Source organism: Capsella rubella, unplaced genomic scaffold, assembly GCF_000375325.1.
Source record: "Capsella rubella cultivar Monte Gargano unplaced genomic scaffold, Caprub1_0 scaffold_7, whole genome shotgun sequence".
Classification (NCBI taxonomy): Eukaryota; Viridiplantae; Streptophyta; class Magnoliopsida; order Brassicales; family Brassicaceae; genus Capsella; species Capsella rubella.
In genome coordinates, this window is record NW_006238917.1 from 7,493,326 (window position 1) to 7,512,835 (window position 19,510).

Below are 19,510 nucleotides of genomic sequence, written 5' to 3' on the forward strand. Positions count from 1 at the left end.
ACGTAGTCATAGATCACTGTAACAAAAATAATCTACAATGAACATGCTATGTAAAAGCCCAACAAAATCATTTACAAACAGAAGTACAAAGCCCAACATAGTCATTTACAAACAGAAGTACAAACCTTTATGTTATTGTGTCCAACACTATTCAAACGCAAGACATTGAAAATGCCACTGTTTCTAAATGCGTCTTAAGTCTTGTTTTATAGACTCCATGTCTCAAAACTAATAAAACACCAACAAAACAACTGACCAAATGATACCTCAAAAGATTTGCAGATGTCAAATATAAGTAAAATGAAAAAATTTCCTTTTTCTCTGCTTGCGCAGAGGATTTTTAAAATCTGACAAAATGATATATTATGCCTTAGAGCATCATTAATGTGGTATTCTATGAGATCTTAAAGTGTTAAAATAATAAGCAAATAATGGAATAGTAACTCAAGAAGCAGAAGTCGAGTCTTCGTGAAGAACTTTTTGGCTCGGATGTTAGACGACGTGGCAAGTGCGGAGTGGATCCTCTTGTATCATTCTCCCACATCTCCCGTTAATATATTAATTTATTACCCCTAAGCATCATCCTCCCACATCTCCCGTTAATGATGGTTTTAAATCACACTTTAAATTTCAAAGTTTTTAACCAAAATTATTATTATTGTTCATATTATAAAGGTGAAAATACTCATCTTTGATGAAAGCATGATATTATTAGATATAAAATAGTAAATATTAATATATGAAAGTAATATTTTAATTAAGAATGAAAATTTTAGAAATAACTTTTATACCACTATACAAAAGCACATTTTTTGTGAAAAAGTACAGCTACCTATAGCGTTACATTTTGTCACATATTATTTCAAATCTGTATGCAATATGTCAAATTTAGCGTTACGTTTTGGCGTGTTGTATATCAAATCTATTCCAGTCAACTAAAAACTAATCTAATTAATATTATTTTTGCCGCGTGTCACGTAGTCATATCTATGTACAGTCAGTCAAAACTTTTTATGTAAATACGCGTTACGTCTTAGGTATGTAATATATCAAATCTATTCCAGTCAACGAAATTTAAGTAAAATTAGCTTTATGTTTATCGTTTAGTACATAGAATATATATGTAGTCAACTAAAAATTAATGTAAAATGGAAAACAATTTAATTAATTTTTTATTTTAAAGGTTAGAAATTATCATCATACAAAGTACATACAGAATTTTTTTTATTATAAATAGCAAATCAGAGTTGTGAAGAATCAGAAACCAAAATTATAATACAGAAAAGAAAAAAAAGAGAGAGAGCAGAGGTAACTGAAAAACTGAAGATCGTCTCGATATTGCGATCTTACGTTACCAAAACAAGACTCTCGTTCTCTCCTTAATTACCAATACTGCCACTTCTTCAGCTCTGCAAATTAAAAGACTTTGCCTTTTTGCCTTTCTCTCTCTCTCTTTCTCACTACAACGCCGTACTTCTTCTTCTTCTTCCTCTTCCTTCTCCTCTGGGTTCAGATCACTAGCTCCGTGAGATTCCACCGGAATTTCTCATCCCAATTCAGAGTATTTTCGGGTCTTTTGAGAAATGTCGGACAACGATGCTGTTCCGGACGAGTTTCGTTGCAACCGCTCCGATGGTAAGCAATGGCGGTGCAAGAAGCGAGCTTTAGAGGGTAAAAAGATGTGCGAGGGTCATTACTCTCAGCAGAACCGGAAGCGGAGTACGCAGAAAGGTTCGGAGTCAGTGAAGCTCGTTAGATCAAGGAGAGGAGGAGACGAAGCGGCGTGTTCAGAGATCGAGCCTAACGAAAGCAGAATTAGGGCTAAGAGATTGGGGAAATCGAAGAGGAAGCGAGTTATGGGTGAAGCTGAGGCTATGGACGAAGCAGTGAAGAAGATGAAGTTGAAGAGAGGGGATTTGCAGTTGGATTTGATTAAGTTGGTGCTGAAGAGAGAAGTCGAGAAGGGGAAGAAGAGGTTACAGAATCAGAAGAAGAAGACTAAGAAGCCAAATAGTAATGGAGGGTTTCGTGAATTTGTTGGTGAAGAGTTAACGAGGGTTCTCCCTAATGGTGTTATGGCAATTTCACCACCTTCTCCGACTACAAGTAATGTGTCTTCTCCTTGTGATGTTAAAGTCGGGGAAGAGCCAATTACGGTTACTGAAATAAGGTTTAGGTCTAAGAACATTGAACCTTTGCCTGTTGGCAAAATGCAGGTAACATAAAGCTTAAAGTTTTACACTTTGTTCTGTATCTCAATTAGTTTCTTTTCTTACTCTATTTATTTGGTGTTTTGTGTGATTGTTTGTCTCAAGGTGGTTCCTTTCAAGGGGAATTTGGTTAATGGAAGGAGGGAGATTAAGAAGAGGTGTCATTGGTGTGGAACCAGAGGATTTGGGGATTTGATTAGCTGTTTGAGCTGTGAAAGGGAGTTCTTTTGCATCGATTGTATCGAAAAAAGGTATCTTGGGTTATGTTTTCTTTGCTATTTATTTTCTTTTGAGAAATCTCTGTTCTTTTTGCTGATGAATTGCTCACATTAGAATCTAATCCTCTGTATCTATTTTAATAATTACATGAAGATGATAGTTATAATTAGGAATTTCGCTTAATGATTTGATAGTTTTGTGGTCCGAAGACATCCTGAGGCTTATTCATTCACCTATGATAACTACTAAATTACAGTGTTTCTTCGGTTTTATGTGCATTTAGAGTATTGTTTTATCCACTTTTGATGCAAGTGGCTAAATGTTAGGATGTAACCATGAGATACTCTGTCCTGCAACTTTCAGCTTCAACAGCTTCATTTCAGTTTGCTTCTGCAATTTCATTGTTCCTTTCTAATTTTACTATCAAGTTATCTGGTTTTGTTTTACTAATTAATTAGAAGCAGTCATCATACTGATTTTTGGCTTGGAATAAATCAGGAACAAGGGATCCAGAGAAGAAGTGGAGGAAAAATGTCCTGTATGCCGTGGATCATGTAGGTGCAAGGTTTGCTCAGTTACTATGTCTGGAGTCTCTAAATGTAAGGTCTGAATTTCTGATAGTTCTTTAGCGTAAAGATTTTACATGTTTTTCTTTTCTTTCTGTAGACAATTTGTGACACAAACTTGTTGACTTCTATAAAATGTTCCAGGATTCTCAGAGTGTCAGGAGGGATATCGACAGGGTTTTGCATCTGCATTACGCGGTGTGCATGCTTCTTCCAGTACTAAAAGAAATCAATGCAGAACAAAAAGTAGAGTTGGTGAATGACGCAGAAAAGAAAGGTGTTTAATTTTGATAAATCCTTTACTTTTCTTCAATTTGATAACTTTTCTGTCTTAACAGTAGGACAAGAACATCCATAATTAGACACTTTATTCAGACTTTTTCTTTTCTGGATCTTATGGTTCTATTAAGTTAAATTCACTCGTATGTTTGATTCTATTTTTTTCTCTTTCACATTTGTGATAGGGGGAAATCCAGCTGAACCTCAAATCTCTGAATTAATCTCTGATGATCGACAGCTCTGGTGCTTACTCTGATACCTGATTCCCTTCTATTTTTAAGTGTTCACACATTATGTAAATCTGCTTTGAGTTTTTCTCTGAATAATTCGTTGAATATTTGTTTGAGGTAGCAGTCGCAACTCTGCTGTTGTGGATTTGCAAAAAAGGTGCACACGCAGTTCCTCTGTTCACAGGCTAAGTTCTGAGCAAAATCAGAGTCAAGGGAGCTTGTCTAGAAAAGATGGATCGGTTAAATGCTCGAATGGTATTAAATCTCTATCAGATTGTAAGCGGAAAGATGTTAAAGGATGCAGCAATAAACTTTCTCTGAGTCTATTCCCTCTGGAGTTGACAAGCAAGTTAGAGATCAGTGCAGAGGAAGTAGTCAGTTGCTATGAGTTGCCTGATGTCTTGGATAAGTTCTTGGGATGTCCATTTTGTTGTGGAACGGAAACGCAATCTAGTAGTAGTGACAGTCACTTGAAAGAAGCATCTAAGAGAAGAGAAGACAGAACTGGTAACTTTTTATACTACCCCAAAGTGATGGATTTTCAAGAAAACAATCTTGACCACTTTCAGACACACTGGAGTAAAGGCCATCCTGTAGTAGTTCGTAGTGTGTTAAAGGGTGGTTCAAGCCTGAACTGGGATCCAGTAGCCATGTTTTGTTGCTATCTTATGACCTTAAACAGCAAAACCGGCAATACTACTGATTGTATGGACTGGTGTAAGGTTAGTCCTTGTGTTCTGTGCTCTCTCTTTCTGAATTTTAATACCCTTTATCTCTTAATTGATTGGTTTCTTATTCAATGACAGGTAGACATTGACGTAAAACATTTTTTTTTGGGGTCTTTGAGTGGAAAGGCTGAGACTAATACTTGTCAAGAAAGGTTGAAGCTGGAGGGATGGCTTTCGTCTTCATTGTTTAAAGAACATTTCCCAAATCATTATGCTGAAATACTGAATATTTTACCAATTTCTCATTACATGGATCCAAAGCGCGGACTACTAAATATCGCAGCCAACCTACCTGACACTGTGGAAACACCCGATTTTGGTCCATGCCTCAATATTTCATACAGGAGTGGTGAAGAATATACACTGCCTGATTCTGCGACGAAGCTAGGTTTTGAAACTTGTGACATGGTAAGTTTTCGTAATCATTCAATTTTTGGAAGTGTTTTCCCTTATTTCACACACCTTCGTAGCTTTCCAAATTGAAGATTTACACTGATTGTTAGCTAAAAAAGTAAAACTGTGGCCAGTTAAGTTTCCTTTGGCTTTTCTGGTTTAACTTTTCAGATCTGCTTATATTTTTCTCAACCCTTGATTTGCTCTGCAGGTTGATGTCTTGTTATATGTCACAGAAACACGTGTATCTACTCAACAAATTTTTAGGATAGGAGAGCTTATGAAAAATATCGGAAGAGTAAGATCTAAAAACACAGAAACGGGGAGGGAGAGTAAATTTGATAAGGGAAAGAAACGAGATAGTTCTGAGGCATATGCTCAAAGAGATTGGTTGGATGACTATCCCGGTTCTGATTCAGAATCTTCACAACAGTGTTTAGGCACTAAATGCAGAGACAGTAAGTTTGAGGGAGAGGAAGGAGAACGTTGCAACAACTCTTGTGAAGAAGAAAGCCTAAGCAACTCTTATGGTGCCCAGTGGGATGTATTCCAGAAACAAGATGTTTCTAAACTTCTTGAGTATATTAAGAACCACTCTCACGAGCTAGAACCCAAGGATTCCAGCAAAAAAAAAGTAAGTTTTTGATTTTTGGTTCGATTGCTTCTACAAAAGATCAGTTGTTGATGTGCCCATATTTAGTAATTACCTGTTATGTATCATTTTGGCAGGTGAGTCATCCATTACTTGAGCAGAGTTACTATCTTGATGAGTATCACAAAGCAAGGCTTAAGGAAGAATTTGGTAAGTATCATATCCTCATTTCTCCTAGTTTTCTATCTTACCATTTCATTATGTCTGTAATGCATACTCATCACTCATTTTCATGCTGCTTATTTTGTTTGTTCAGATGTTGAACCATGGAGTTTTGATCAATGTGTTGGGGAAGCAGTCATTGTTCCTGCTGGATGTCCATACCAAAATAAAAAGAATAAGGTAGTATGTTCAGCACCCAGCACACTCTTTCCTTCTTTTTATATCATAAGTTATTATTAATCTTTTTAACATAACTCTTGCATATATTTGCTAGTCTTGTGTAAATGCGGTTGTGAAGTTTCTGTCACCTGAGCACGTTACCGAATCTATTAAGCGAGTGGAGGAGCTCAATCAACTTCCTCAGAGCGTCAAAACGAAAGCAAATAAGATTGAGGTAAATTCCCTTAGTTCAAAAGTCAAAACAAGTTTGAGTAAGAAAGGAGTGGTGATTATGTAAAAATATATTGCTGCAATATCCAGGTGAAGAAAATGGCGATCCATAAAATTCGTGAAGCTGTAAAGGAAATCCGAGAACTCACATCTAGGGATTCAACTGGTGCATCAAGATTATATAAATAGAGCTGGAGGTACCAACTTTGATTCTTGATCATTGATAATTTCTAGGAAAGATTCAGCTGTTGAGTTACAGTTTTAAGGAGTAGTAGAATGTAAACATATATAGAAATAAACAAACAAGAACAAAGAGAGCAAAAGGGAATTCATTTGCCATTCAGATTGTTATTGGGTGATGAATAATAAAGTGGAATATATATTGCTGTTACAAAAGCTATATACTGTATATGTTTACATATCTTTGGCTTGTTATTGACAAAATCTAATGATATATACAAAACTTAATTACAAATGCTTACTCTTTCGGGCTCATCTTGTTCTAAGAACAATCTTACCGTTTGCATCGTCATGGATAATTGGTAGGACTATGTCTGGAGGGTTCAGCTTCCAGACTTTAGGTTCCTGAAACTGATGTCCTAACTTAGCCAATTTATCAGCGACACGATTCCCTTCTCTGTAAACATGGCTCAACACGCAGTTGCTCAGCTCAGGCATAACCACATTGATGTACTTCACATGCTTTTTTGTCTCTTCACATCTCAATCTACCTCTCTTGGAGATGATATCCATTATGATCTTGGCATCTCCTTCAAGCCATAGATCTGTCCACCCGTTCTCTAGAACCAGCTCGAGCCCTCTTTTGAGGGCTGCGAATTCGGCCATGGTGCTTGTGGCTTCCCCTATGGATTCTGAGTATCCAAGAACAAACTCGGCTTTGTGGTTTCTGAATATCCCTCCAATGCTGGCTAGTCCTTCTCTTCCTCTCGATCCGTCAAAGTTAAGCTTTATCCATCCATTTTGGGGTTTCTTCCACACAACTTTAACAGGCTGCTTATAGTAGTTTCGGATTAAGAACATAGTAGCAGCCCGGGTTTGAAGCAACCCTTGATATCTAGCCATCTTTGTGAATGCTAACATCAAGTTAAACCTTTTCTGATAACCTGAGTTTTAGTTTTTGTAAGGATGGTGGACTCGGATTAAAGGATAGTGGTCACCTATATTACCATCATCTCGTTTAAGAAAGGCAATATTTGATGGATGGTAATGAGGGTTTGTTAAGGAAATGATCCTTGTGAGGAAAGCAAAGAATGATCCTTAATTGAATTGAAAGGGAACGAACATTTGGAGAATTGAATAAGCATTGTTTAACGAAGACAATTGAAAAACCTGAAACAGCTATATATATAATAATATGACTACTTTTGTCTTATCCCTAAAATACTGAGTGTCTCTCCTCAACCTCAGGAGTTCTCTATCTATCTTTCTCTCTCTAGAAACTTGCAAGCAAAGAAGGAATGAGAACAGAGTGACGCACATTTCCCGGGAACATAACTTCGTCTTCTTCATGAAGCAAAGATTCATCAGAATTAGAAGAAACCACTAAGAAGAAATGATTCAATATTACAAAAGAAAAATGGAGAACAGAACACTTGGCATAAAATGAGTCTTTAGTGTCCCAAGAAACAGAGCAATCCCATTCCAAGAATAACAATGTGTGTGATTACATGAAAGTGAATCTGAAGATCCTTTTTTGTTGGTCTCATGTGAAATTCTATCAAATCTCGATTCTGCCTTGTTGATCCATTGTTGGTTCTTCTTACCTCTTTGGCCTAACTTCCACAGGTTCAAACCAAACCAGAAATCTCAGAGTTAAAAAGGATCCTAAATTGACAAGTAAAATCAGCGAACCGAACCGTTTAGTAACAGCACGCAATCCGGAAATGCCGGTTATTACATTTTTGGACCCGGTCCGAGATTAATTCTTTAGTTCATAAACTGAACCGTCGTCCTCACTCTTTCTCTCAGCTTAATCCGCCGTCGCTGGTTCAAACGACGGTGGTATTGATGATCTTCACTGATTTGATATTTGATAATCCTACTAATTCGCGGAGCTCGTGGGCTCTCAATTTCCGTGAAATGATGGAGCAATCCCACACAGCTTCTCTGGAATCACGGGGACAACAAGCAAATGCGTCGAATTGGCTCACCATGGGAGCTTCATTCAACCTGATTCACGTTGCTGTTATTTCCAAGCAAAAGGGTTGTGAAAAGTATGTATTTTTGTCATTATATTACATTTGGGATTATGTTCCTCTCCTGAATATATAACGTGGTTTCTGGTTTGGAAATTTCTGGTTTTTCGAGGAAGAAGCTAGTGAAATTCCAGTTGAACTTCATGAAGCTGGAAAAATCTTAAGAAGATATCTCATTCCACCAAGTAAGATGATCTTAGATAACCTGCATCTCATAGGTATAATAACTTCAAATACAGCATGAGGAAGGGGAAAAAAAAGTTGGAGTCTATGGGATATCTTTAAGTAGTTTATTTCTCATTACTGGAAGATTAGTTTTAGTTCCAAGTTGTTTAAAGTTTGAGACTTCCAGTTCATATTGGTTACTTGAGAGGAAAAAAAGTGAGAAATAAACATTTTTTACACCGTTGACCTGATTCGCTGCACCAACTCGGAAATTTATATTGAAATTTTGTTAATCTATCATCATGCAGGACCCAACAACCTCACAAAGGTTGTCCACTTGTGTCTGCTTCTGAGTTTTATAATTGTTTTTGATCCGCAACTTGTGTTCTTTCGGCTGCAGATTTTGAAATAGTTTAAAGAAAGAACACATGGCTTTTTTATAAGATCTTAAGGTCATATTAGATCGACCTTTACCGTATTTTAGCTTCAAGCTTCCATGGAACATGTCAGAGTTATCTTCTTCTTCTTTGCTTGTGTCCTAACGCTTGCTCCATTTCATGCCTTTGCTCAGGTTGATTCCTATGAGTTTGATCCAGAATTCTACTGTCTTGATCGTGGCAACTTCACAGCTAACAGCACCTTTGCTGGAAATCTCAACCGCCTTGTCTCTTCTCTCTCCTCACTCAAATCCAAAGCTTATGGCTTCTACAACATGTCTTCTGGAGACTCATCTGGAGAAAGAGCTTATGCAATTGGTCTCTGTAGACGAGAAGTCAAAAGAGATGATTGTCTCAGCTGTATTCAGACAGCTGCAAGAAACCTCCCCAAACAGTGTCCACTGACAAAACAAGCTGTTTCATGGTACACACACTGTATGTTTCGTTACTCGAACAGGACAATCTATGGAAGAAAAGAGACGTTCCCGAATAGTTCTTTTATCGCGGGTGAAGAGATATCAGCAAACAGAGATGAGTTTGAGCGGCTGCAGAGAGAACTATTGAACAGACTCAAAGGAATTGCGGCGGCTGGTGGGCCGAATAGGAAATACGCTCAAGGGAACGGTTCGGCTTCTGCTGGGTACCGAAGATTCTATGGAACTGCGCAATGTACGCCTGATTTGTCTGAACAGGACTGTAATGATTGTCTAGTTTATGGATTTGAGAATATCCCACGTTGTTGTGATGCTGAGATTGGTCTTCGGTGGTTTTGTCCTAGTTGCAATTTCCGGTTTGAGACATGGCGATTCTATGAGTTTGATGCCGACCTAGAGCCTGATCCACCTGCAATCCAGCCTGCTGATTCACCAACATCGAGTGCAAGAAATGAGAGAATAGGTACATAGAAATACTTGGATGTCATTGTGTGTTCTGCTGTAGACGTTCCTAGCTGCAATGTTTTTGTCTCTAAGATTAAGGCAGTGAATGTTTACTGTAGGAAAGGGAAAAGGTGGATCTAAAGTCATTATCGCGATAGTCATCCCTATAGTTCTTGTTGCATTATTTGCAATTTGCCTATGCTTGGTCTTAAAGTGGAAGAAGAACAAGTCTGGAGATAGAGTCAAAGGTAACAAACTGTTCTTCTTGTCATCGTTATATTGTTAAAAGATGATTAGCTTTAATTCTTATAACTGCTATCTGCGTATTTAGTTCTTGGGCAATCACCTTTGTCGGGATCAATTGCTGAGGACGAGTTCTCGAACACTGATTCGCTGTTAGTTCACTTTGAAACTCTAAAGGCTGCAACAAATAACTTTTCTTCTGAAAACGAACTTGGACGTGGTGGGTTTGGTTTAGTTTATAAGGTATGTTTCTTCGACCAAATGACTTCTTACTGGTAACTTACGTTTGTTTATTTGCATAGATTTATGAATTTAGAATATGTATGCCTCAGGGTGTGTTCTCTCACGGGCAAGAAATCGCGGTGAAGAGATTATCAGGTACTTCTGGACAAGGAGACATCGAGTTCAAAAACGAAATTATACTACTTGCAAAGCTTCAACATAGGAACTTGGTTAGGCTTTTAGGTTTCTGCATACAAGGAGAAGAAAGACTCCTTGTCTATGAGTTCATAAAGAACGCTAGTCTTGACCATTTCATCTTTGGTAAAATATTCCGCCATTTACTCCATATGATCCTACCATTCTTTTTTCCCACTCTGTTTTGATCTTCTGCTGTTGCAGATATTGAGAAGCGTCAACTTTTGGACTGGGGAGTGCGATACAAAATGATTGGAGGAGTAGCTAAAGGACTTCTTTATCTTCATGAAGACTCTCGTTTCAGGATAATTCACCGTGATCTTAAAGCTAGCAACATTCTTTTGGACCAAGAAATGAATCCAAAAATAGCAGATTTTGGATTAGCTAAACTCTTTGACACAGGCCAAACCATGACACATCGATTCACAAACAGAATTGCAGGAACTTAGTAAGTTAATTCATCGTACTAACTTATTTTATCCAAGAAACACCGGTTTAAACCAGTTATCATTTCAATATGTAGCGGGTATATGGCTCCGGAATATGCAATGCATGGACAATTCTCTGTGAAAACAGATGTTTTCAGCTTCGGTGTATTAGTCATTGAGATCATTACAGGTAAGAGAAACAACAATGGTGGATCTAACAAAGACGAAGATGCAGAAGATCTTCTTAGCTGGGTAAGTACAGTATCCAAAACCAAACCAGTCATTGGGGTTTCAGTTTTGTTCATCGTGTTGATAAAATTTGTGATTCTGTTTTCTTTTTTCTTTTCTCTTACAGGTTTGGAGAAGCTGGAGAGAAGACACTATACTTAGCGTTATTGATCCAAGTTTAACCACGGGATCTAGAAACGAGATCTTGAGATGCATACACATTGGTCTTTTATGCGTTCAAGAGAGTGCAGCAGCTAGACCAACAATGGCTACCGTTGTTCTCATGCTCAATAGCTATTCTTTTACTCTCCCGACACCTTCGAGGCCTGCGTTTGTGTTAGAGAGTGTCATGCCTTCGAATGTTTCCTCCTCAACGGAAGGGTTACAAATGTCGTCAAATGATGTCACTGTTTCCGAGTTATCTCCTCGTTAATCTGTAAATGTTTTTGCTTGTGCTCTGAAAGCCTTTGTTAAAAAGATTTTGTTTTGTGTGAATTTTCAGGCAGCTTGGCTTGATCTTAATGTGAATAAACAGGCATCTTAAGCTGTGAGATACTTTTTCCTTTGTCTTATTGTTTTTTCTCTTTAAGTTTATCAAGTTCTAATTTCGTTATAGGTACAATTTAATAAAGTATATATACGTATATACAAATATAATCCATTATTACGAAAATTTAATAGTTCCTAGTTTGTTTGAAAACTACCAAACTTTCAGTTTCTTCCTGGTACGTGAGGGGAAAAGAAGTGAGCAATGGACACTTCTTACTTTAATATTCACGTGTTCACACCGTTGACTTGATTCTTTGCACCAAATCGTTGGCTTCATATTATAATCCTGGACCACCACACCCTAAGGCTCTAAAGACTGGCAACTTGTTTTTTTTATCAACGAGTTTTGTTCTTTCTGCTGTCGGATTTTAAATTAGTTCAAGGTTCAAAGACCACGCTGCTTTGAATGATTCCAACTTGACCTTTACAATATTAAGGCTCATTACGTTCTGGGGATTTCTCACAAGATTGATTACAGAAGAAGGAAAACACTTCAAGCTTCCATGGAACATGTTAGCTTTTTCTTTTTTGCTTGGTTCCTAACATTTGTACCATCTATTGCCTTAGCTGAGAAGGATGTCTATCAGTTTTCTCCAGTTTTCAACTGTGTACCTGGTGGAGGAAACTTCACGGCCAACAGTGCTTTCGCCGACAATCTCTACGGCCTTGTCTCCTCTCTCTCTTCACTCAAACCTGAAGCTTATGGCTTCTACAACCTTTCTTCTGGAGACTCATCTGGAGAAAGAGCTTATGCAATTGGTATGTGTAGAAGAGAAGTCACAAGAGATGATTGTCTCAGATGTATTCAGAATGCTGGAAGAAACCTCGCTGAGCAGTGTCCGTGGAGAAAACAACCTGTTGTGTGGTACACGCACTGTATGTTTCGTTACTCGAATAGGACACTCTATGGAAGAAAAGAGACAGCTCCGGCTAAGATCTTTATTGCGGGTAGAAACATATCATTATCAGCAAACAAAGATGAGTTTGATCGTCTGCAGCTAGAACTGATGGACAAACTCAAAGGGATTGCGGCAGCTGGTGGACCGAATAGAAAATACGCTCAAGGGAGCGGTCCGGGCGTGGCGGGATACCCAAAATTCTATGGAAGTGCGCATTGTACGCCAGATTTGTCTGAGCAGGATTGTAATGATTGTCTACTTTTTGGGTTTGAGAATATCCCACGCTGTTGTGATGGTCAGATTGGTCTTCGGTGGCTTGCTCCTAGTTGTAGCTTCAGGTTTGAGACTGGGAGATTCTATGAGTTTGATGCCGATCTAGAGCCTGATCCACCTGCTGCATCAGCTGCAAGAACTGGTACATTTACATTCTTGAATAATCTTTTCCACTGTTATCTGCAGATGTTTGTCTCTAAGATTTAAGGCAGTGATTGTTTTATTGCAGGAAAGAGCAGAGGTGGATCTAAAGTCTTTATCGTGATAGTCATCGCGATAGTTCTTGTTGCGTTATTTGCAATGTCCCTATGCTTGGTCTTGAAGTGGAAGAAGAACAAGTCTGTAGGTAGAGTCAAAGGTAATACATTCTTCTTTTTGTTGTTGTTCTCTTGCTATGAAGGATATGCCATTAATACTAAGATCAAATGCAGAGAATGAGTTCTCAGATTCACTGCTGGTTAACTTCGAAACTTTAAAGGAAGCAACAGATAACTTTTCACCAGAAAACGAACTTGGACGTGGTGGATTTGGCTCAGTTTATAAGGTAGGTTTCTTTGAGCAATAACTGTAATTTTGGATTGTCTTGAGAGAATTATAAAATTAGGATTATGCATGTCCTAGGGTGTGTTCTCGGGTGGGCAAGAAATCGCGGTGAAAAGATTATCGTGTACTTCAGGACAAGGAGATGTTGAATTCAAAAACGAAATTTTACTACTTGCAAAGCTTCAACATAGGAATTTGGTGAGGCTTTTGGGTTTCTGCATAGAAGGACAAGAAAGAATCCTTGTCTATGAGTTCATCAAGAACGCTAGTCTTGACAATTTCATTTTCGGTAATTTGTTTCCACCATTTTCTTTATATGATCCTACCAAAAGAATTTCCGCTCTGTGTTGATTTTTACGCTGTTACAGATGTTGAGAAGCGCCATCTTTTGGATTGGAGATTGCGATACAAAATGATAGGAGGAGTAGCAAGAGGACTTCTTTACCTTCATGAAGACTCTCGTTATCGGATTATTCACCGTGATCTTAAAGCTAGCAACATTCTTTTGGACCAAGAAATGAATCCGAAGATTGCAGATTTTGGATTAGCTAAACTCTTTGACACAGACCAAACTTCGACAAATCGATTCACAAGCAGAATTGCAGGAACTTAGTAAGTAAATTCATTTAACTTAGTAAATCCAAAACACACCGGTATAAATTAATCTGGTCATTTCATTTCAACTTGTAGCGGGTATATGGCTCCAGAATACGCGCTGCATGGACAACTCTCGGTGAAAACAGACGTTTTCAGCTACGGTGTACTACTCATTGAGATCATTACGGGTAAGAGAAACAGCAACGGTCTATCTAATGATGATGTGGATAGAGAAAATCTCCTTAGTTGGGTAAGCACACAACTAAACCGGTGGATTATATATATTTGAGGTTTCAGATTGATTTTTAACGTGTTAAAATGAACCTGTGATTTCTTAGGTCTGGAGAAGCTGGAAAGAAGACACTATACTAAGGGTGATCGATCCGAGTTTAACCACGGGATCAAGAAACGAGATCTTGAAATGCATACACATTGGTCTTTTATGTGTTCAAGAAAGTTCAGCGACTAGACCAACAATGGATTCGGTTGCTCTTATGCTCAATAGCGATTCTTATACGCTCCCAACACCTTCCAGGCCTGCCTTTGTGTTAGAGAGTGACATGCTCAAGAATGTTTCTTCTTCTACAGAACCGTTACTAATGTCGTCGAATGATGATGTCACTATTTCTGTATTATCTCCTCGTTAGGGAGCTTTCTCTTAATCTCTTAATCTGTATATGTTTCTGTTTCTTCTCTGAAATATTTTTCAGATACCTTTGCTTCATCTAGTTTTCCAAACCAGTAGATGTTACAGGTTTTTTCTACTACACATATATATCGTTAACGGTAAATATGCTTTTTTCAAATTCGACTTTACACAATGATTAAAATCATATAATCTATCGATATAACGCATGACCAAGCTTTTGTAGTGGACCCTTGGAGTATTTTAATTTCAAATGGAGGATGATGTTTCTTTATTAGTAGTTGTAGCCTAGTAGCCACATTCTCTCAAATCTCAATTAAACTAATACTAATGTTATAATGTAAAATAGTCACTTGTAATCAACTAATCCACTAAATGAATCAATCAATAATGTAAACTACAAACTCGATCTGGCATTGTATGAGTATCATTTATATACTTTAGTGTCACTTGCTACTGCACTGCACCCACTTGAGGTTTGGCCGCATCGATATCAGAAATAATTTAACGTCATGCAAAAATGTTTACTAATAGTAATGTTGGGTTATTAGATTTTAGGCGAGTAAACAACATTTAAAAGGAACAAAATTCGAAACAAAGATATGTAAAATATTTCACGTGCATTAGAATAAAGAGAAGACCTATCAAAATCAAATGTGCGATACTTTGACCACATGAGTCAATGTGGCGGCCAAAGGCAGCATGCATTTTAAGCATTATTATATAACTTAACAATATTCCAATCAAAATTTAGTATACAAAGCCAACTGCTCCACTTGCTTGACATTATTTCTGATTTCAATTTCGTTAACCACCTAGATTGTACAATATGATTATAGGAATATAGTATTACTTCTTCTAACTATTCTAATGTTGATAAACCATTTGTTAAATCCTCATCATTCTTAACTATTGAGAATGGACTAATAAAAGGATGTCCGAAGCAGTCCATAATATAAATGAATGGAATCTTGTAGGTAAGTTAAATTAAATTATCCAAAGTAGTAAAAGAAGATTTTATAAAACGTATTTTTCTTTCTAAATTAAAAAACTTGGACCGTTAAAAAATATGAAATATCTAATCCACCATATAAACTAACTCCGTCCAAAGACTTTTGGATGAAAAAGTTTCAAAACAATTAGGTCATCTCCCAATCACATAATTCTGCAGGTTGTATAATCTTGAAAAAGAACAAAAAAGGTAGATGAAGAAAAAAGAATTGAAAGAGAATAATAATACAATTGCAAAGATGATAATAATTCAAACAATTTGACCTTTTTTGTTACGCCAAAGACTATACAATATTTCTAGATTTTAATCCACTTTGGTCCAACCTGACAACACAAAATAAAGAAACTTCTCAACAGTCGCAAAACACACAGCAACTTTTACTTTTTTTTTTGTTAGTATACTTCTCCTTTGGCACCTCTCCAGTCTCCTCTCTAATTATTATCATCAATAAGGAAGCTTCCACCATTGTCACAGTTCCTCTGTTCCTCTTCTTTCATCTTTAAGCCAAAACCTCAAAACCAATCCTTTATTACCATTATTCTCACTTGGGTCTTCATCTCCAAGAGCAAACACCTAGAAAATGAGAAACTTTCACAAAACCTTCTATTTCTTCTTCTTCTTCTTCCTCTATGAATCTTCTAAGGCTGCAGATACAATCAGAAGGGGAGAATCTTTAAGAGACGGTGTCAATCACAAACCTTTAGTTTCTCCACTGAAGACATTCGAACTCGGATTCTTCAGTCCCGGAGCTTCCACGTCTCGCTATCTAGGGATCTGGTATGGGAACATCGAGGACAAAGCTGTGGTATGGGTAGCAAACAGAGAAACTCCTATTTCAGACCAATCTGGAGTTCTTACCATAAGCAACGACGGGAATCTCGTGTTATTAGATGGCAAAAACATTACAGTCTGGTCGTCAAACATCGAATCAAGCAACAACAACAACAACAACAACAGAATCGTTTCTATTCAAGATACAGGGAACTTTGTTTTGTCTGAAACCGACACAGACAGAGTTGTTTGGGAGAGTTTCAATCACCCAACTGATACTTTTTTACCTCAGATGAGAGTTCGTGTGAATTCTCGAACCGGAGACAATCCTGTTTTTTACTCTTGGAGATCTGAGACCGATCCTTCTCCTGGTAATTACTCATTAGGTGTTGATCCTTCTGGAGCACCAGAGATTGTGCTTTGGGAAAGGAACAAGACGAGGAAATGGAGAAGCGGGCAATGGAACTCTGCTATTTTTACTGGGATTCAGAATATGTCTCTGTTGACGAATTATCTATATGGGTTTAAGCTTTCGTCTCCACCAGATGAAACAGGTAGCGTGTACTTCACGTATGTTCCATCGGATCCATCTATGTTACTTAGGTTCAAGGTTCTTTATAATGGCACTGAAGAGGAGTTGAGATGGAGTGAGACTTTGAAGAAATGGACTAAGTTTCAGTCAGAGCCAGATACTGAGTGTGATCAGTACAATCGTTGTGGGAATTTTGGTGTTTGTGATATGAAGGGCCCTAATGGAATCTGTAGCTGTGTTCATGGTTATGAGCCAGTTTCTGTAGGGAACTGGAGCAGAGGTTGTAGAAGAAGAACGCCGTTGAAGTGTGAGAGGAACATTAGTGTTGGAGATGATCAGTTCTTGACTCTGAAATCTGTGAAGCTTCCTGATTTTGAGATTCCTGAACATGATCTTGTTGATCCCTCGGATTGCAGAGAGAGATGTCTGAAGAATTGTTCTTGCAATGCTTATACTGTTATTGGTGGTATTGGATGCATGATATGGAACCAAGATTTAGTCGATGTGCAGCAGTTTGAAGCTGGTGGATCCTTGCTTCATATCCGTGTTGCTGATTCCGAAATAGGGGAGAAAAAGAAATCCAAGATCGCGGTGATTATCGCAGTTGTTGTTGGTGTGGTTTTGTTAGGAATCTTTGCTCTGCTTCTATGGAGATTCAAGAGAAAGAAAGGTACTAATTTTTTACTCTTTCTTGATTTCTAAGTTTCCTCTATCTGAAGGATAAGATCTTCTTGATTAACATCTCTTTATTATCTGCTCAGATGTTTCAGGAGCATATTGTGGTAAGAACACAGATACATCGGTTGTTGTCGCTCAGACGATCAAGAGCAAAGAAACCACTTCGGCGTTTTCTGGATCTGTTGACATAATGATTGAAGGAAAAGCTGTTAACACATCAGAGTTACCTGTCTTTAGTTTGAATGCTATAGCCAAAGCTACTAATGACTTCCGCAAAGAGAATGAGCTTGGAAGAGGCGGATTCGGACCAGTCTACAAGGTTGGTTGATTGCACCCATTTTGTAGACAAAGTTTGTGTTTCAGGTTTATGATGTTTTTGTTGATTATTGAGATGTGTTTCTCTTTGGTTCAGGGTGTTCTTGAAGATGGGCGTGAGATAGCTGTGAAGAGATTGTCTGGTAAATCTGGACAAGGAGTTGATGAATTCAAGAATGAGATCATTCTCATAGCGAAGCTTCAACATCGGAATCTTGTGAGATTACTTGGATGTTGCTTTGAGGGTGAAGAGAAAATGCTTGTTTATGAGTATATGCCTAACAAGAGCTTAGACTTCTTTCTCTTTGGTATGTTTACTTCTAAAGATCGAAAAATAAATAAGTATTTCCTTTCATTATTCTTATTGTTGTTCTTTTGAATGTACAGATGAAACGAAACAAGAGTTGATAGACTGGCAACTGCGGTTTTCGATCATTGAAGGGATTGCGAGAGGGTTGCTTTATCTTCATAGAGACTCAAGATTGAGAATCATTCATAGAGATTTGAAGGTTAGCAATGTGTTGTTAGATGCAGAGATGAATCCAAAGATCTCAGATTTTGGTATGGCAAGGATCTTTGGTGGTAACCAAAATGAAGCTAACACTGTTCGGGTAGTTGGAACTTAGTAAGTAAAAAACAGAATCTCAAAAACAGAGCAAATGTTTCCTTTGAATGAGAAAAACATGTTCATAACAATTTATCTTTTGTATTTGTGAATTTAGTGGATACATGTCTCCAGAATATGCGATGGAAGGACTTTTCTCGGTAAAATCCGATGTTTACAGCTTCGGTGTCTTGCTGCTTGAGATAGTAAGTGGGAAGAGGAACACAAGTCTTCGATCTTCTGAACATGGAAGCCTCATTGGTTATGTAAGTTTACCAAAAACTAAGAGTAAAGACAGTAGTTCTGATTTTGAATCCATGATGAATCCTCTAACTGGTTTGAAGAGTTTTGCAGCTATTTATATGCAAACTTTGGTTTATATGGTCTAACTAATGGTGGACACTGAAATGGTTTGCAGGCTTGGTATTTGTATACTCATGGGAGATCAGAGGAGCTTGTGGATCCGAAGATTAGGGCCACTTGTAATAAACGTGAGGCCTTGAGGTGCATACATGTGGCGATGCTTTGTGTTCAAGATTCAGCTACGGAGAGACCAAACATGGCTGCAGTTTTGCTCATGTTAGAGAGTGACACTGCGACGCTCGCAGTGCCAAGACAGCCAACGTTTACTTCCACCAGAAGAAACTCCATTGATGTCAACTTTGCTCTTGATTCGAGCCAACAATACATAGTTTCTTCTAATGAGATCACTTCCACAGTTGTTCTTGGACGATAAGATTCTTTTTTTTCCTTGTAAAGTTCTTTATTATTATTGTGAAAACGTATTATTTTTTTCTTGGTTAATTAGGATAATAGAGTTTAATTGTTTATTGAAATCATGTTGATAAAGTGAAAAATATGAATGCTTTTTTTGTTTTCTGATGTTGGAATTTTGTTCACATATATAGAATTAATCAAGGGGGTGTTGCAAAAGTTATCCACTCATTTTTCCATACCTTCAAAAAACACCACAATTACTAGTGTTTTTCATATTACAAAAATACTATTAGCAAATAGTAATCAACTTAAAACAAAAAAATAGTAAGATTAATCATCAAACAAATATTAATCTATATAATAAAATGATAGTGCTGAAAAGTATTTAAATTAATTAATGGTATTTGTTGAAAAGATGTCCATCATAATAGTTTGTAAATATATACTTCAAACATTGGAGGATTGTGTATTAATTAAAATCAAAATTTGATTCGATTATATATTTAATGCGAAAATACGAAATCATGTAATTA

At 37.4% G+C, this 19,510-nt stretch overlaps 3 protein-coding genes across 5 annotated transcripts; all 3 read left to right on the plus strand.

The window, feature by feature from the left end:
• Positions 1 to 1,282: 1,282 nt before the first annotated feature.
• On the plus strand, positions 1,283 to 8,868 carry LOC17877965. 3 transcript variants are annotated; one of them, XM_023779086.1, is made up of 13 exons: positions 1,283 to 2,216; positions 2,316 to 2,461; positions 2,928 to 3,033; positions 3,140 to 3,272; positions 3,460 to 3,517; positions 3,626 to 4,226; positions 4,311 to 4,640; positions 4,837 to 5,259; positions 5,355 to 5,427; positions 5,534 to 5,619; positions 5,714 to 5,833; positions 5,920 to 6,026; positions 8,782 to 8,868. In XM_023779086.1, the coding sequence occupies exons 1-12, from the start codon at positions 1,584 to 1,586 to the stop codon at positions 6,016 to 6,018; spliced, it is 2,808 nt and encodes a 935-aa protein (XP_023634854.1). In that variant the 5' UTR covers positions 1,283 to 1,583; the 3' UTR covers positions 6,019 to 6,026; positions 8,782 to 8,868. The 3 variants fall into 3 exon arrangements, with proteins under 3 accessions (XP_023634854.1, XP_023634853.1, XP_006282440.1); XM_023779085.1 differs by lacking the exon at positions 8,782 to 8,868 and having other exon boundaries at positions 5,920 to 6,225; XM_006282378.2 differs by lacking the exon at positions 8,782 to 8,868 and having other exon boundaries at positions 3,629 to 4,226; positions 5,920 to 6,225.
• LOC17878806 (cysteine-rich receptor-like protein kinase 29) lies at positions 8,692 to 11,454 on the plus strand. The gene is made up of 7 exons (XM_023779088.1): positions 8,692 to 9,544; positions 9,645 to 9,773; positions 9,857 to 10,011; positions 10,101 to 10,311; positions 10,390 to 10,633; positions 10,709 to 10,865; positions 10,969 to 11,454. The coding sequence occupies exons 1-7, from the start codon at positions 8,707 to 8,709 to the stop codon at positions 11,272 to 11,274; spliced, it is 2,040 nt and encodes a 679-aa protein (XP_023634856.1). The 5' UTR covers positions 8,692 to 8,706; the 3' UTR covers positions 11,275 to 11,454.
• On the plus strand, positions 11,297 to 19,116 carry LOC17880386 (G-type lectin S-receptor-like serine/threonine-protein kinase B120). Its single transcript, XM_006285118.2, has 14 exons — positions 11,297 to 11,388; positions 11,557 to 12,704; positions 12,792 to 12,920; positions 12,994 to 13,106; positions 13,184 to 13,394; positions 13,474 to 13,717; positions 13,796 to 13,952; positions 14,041 to 14,346; positions 15,938 to 17,333; positions 17,425 to 17,660; positions 17,754 to 17,964; positions 18,044 to 18,281; positions 18,379 to 18,526; positions 18,679 to 19,116. The coding sequence occupies exons 2-14, from the start codon at positions 11,894 to 11,896 to the stop codon at positions 18,994 to 18,996; spliced, it is 4,518 nt and encodes a 1,505-aa protein (XP_006285180.2). The 5' UTR covers positions 11,297 to 11,388; positions 11,557 to 11,893; the 3' UTR covers positions 18,997 to 19,116.
• The last annotated feature ends 394 nt before the right edge of the window (positions 19,117 to 19,510 follow it).

Excerpts from the sequence above, each read along its gene's own strand:
- LOC17880386 (XM_006285118.2), top strand. The coding sequence starts at position 11,894 with ATGGAACATGTTAGCTTTTTCTTTTTTGCTTGGTTCCTAACATTTGTA. Across the intron at positions 12,921-12,993 it reads GTCTGTAGGTAGAGTCAAAG|AGAATGAGTTCTCAGATTCA; the intron begins GTAATACATTCT and ends GATCAAATGCAG. Across the intron at positions 13,395-13,473 it reads TCTTGACAATTTCATTTTCG|ATGTTGAGAAGCGCCATCTT; the intron begins GTAATTTGTTTC and ends ACGCTGTTACAG.
- LOC17877965 (XM_023779086.1), top strand. The coding sequence starts at position 1,584 with ATGTCGGACAACGATGCTGTTCCGGACGAGTTTCGTTGCAACCGCTCC. Across the intron at positions 3,034-3,139 it reads CTGGAGTCTCTAAATGTAAG|GATTCTCAGAGTGTCAGGAG; the intron begins GTCTGAATTTCT and ends AAAATGTTCCAG. Across the intron at positions 3,273-3,459 it reads GAATGACGCAGAAAAGAAAG|GGGGAAATCCAGCTGAACCT; the intron begins GTGTTTAATTTT and ends CATTTGTGATAG.
- LOC17878806 (XM_023779088.1), top strand. The coding sequence starts at position 8,707 with ATGGAACATGTCAGAGTTATCTTCTTCTTCTTTGCTTGTGTCCTAACG. Across the intron at positions 9,545-9,644 it reads TGCAAGAAATGAGAGAATAG|GAAAGGGAAAAGGTGGATCT; the intron begins GTACATAGAAAT and ends TGTTTACTGTAG. Across the intron at positions 10,634-10,708 it reads AACAGAATTGCAGGAACTTA|CGGGTATATGGCTCCGGAAT; the intron begins GTAAGTTAATTC and ends TTCAATATGTAG.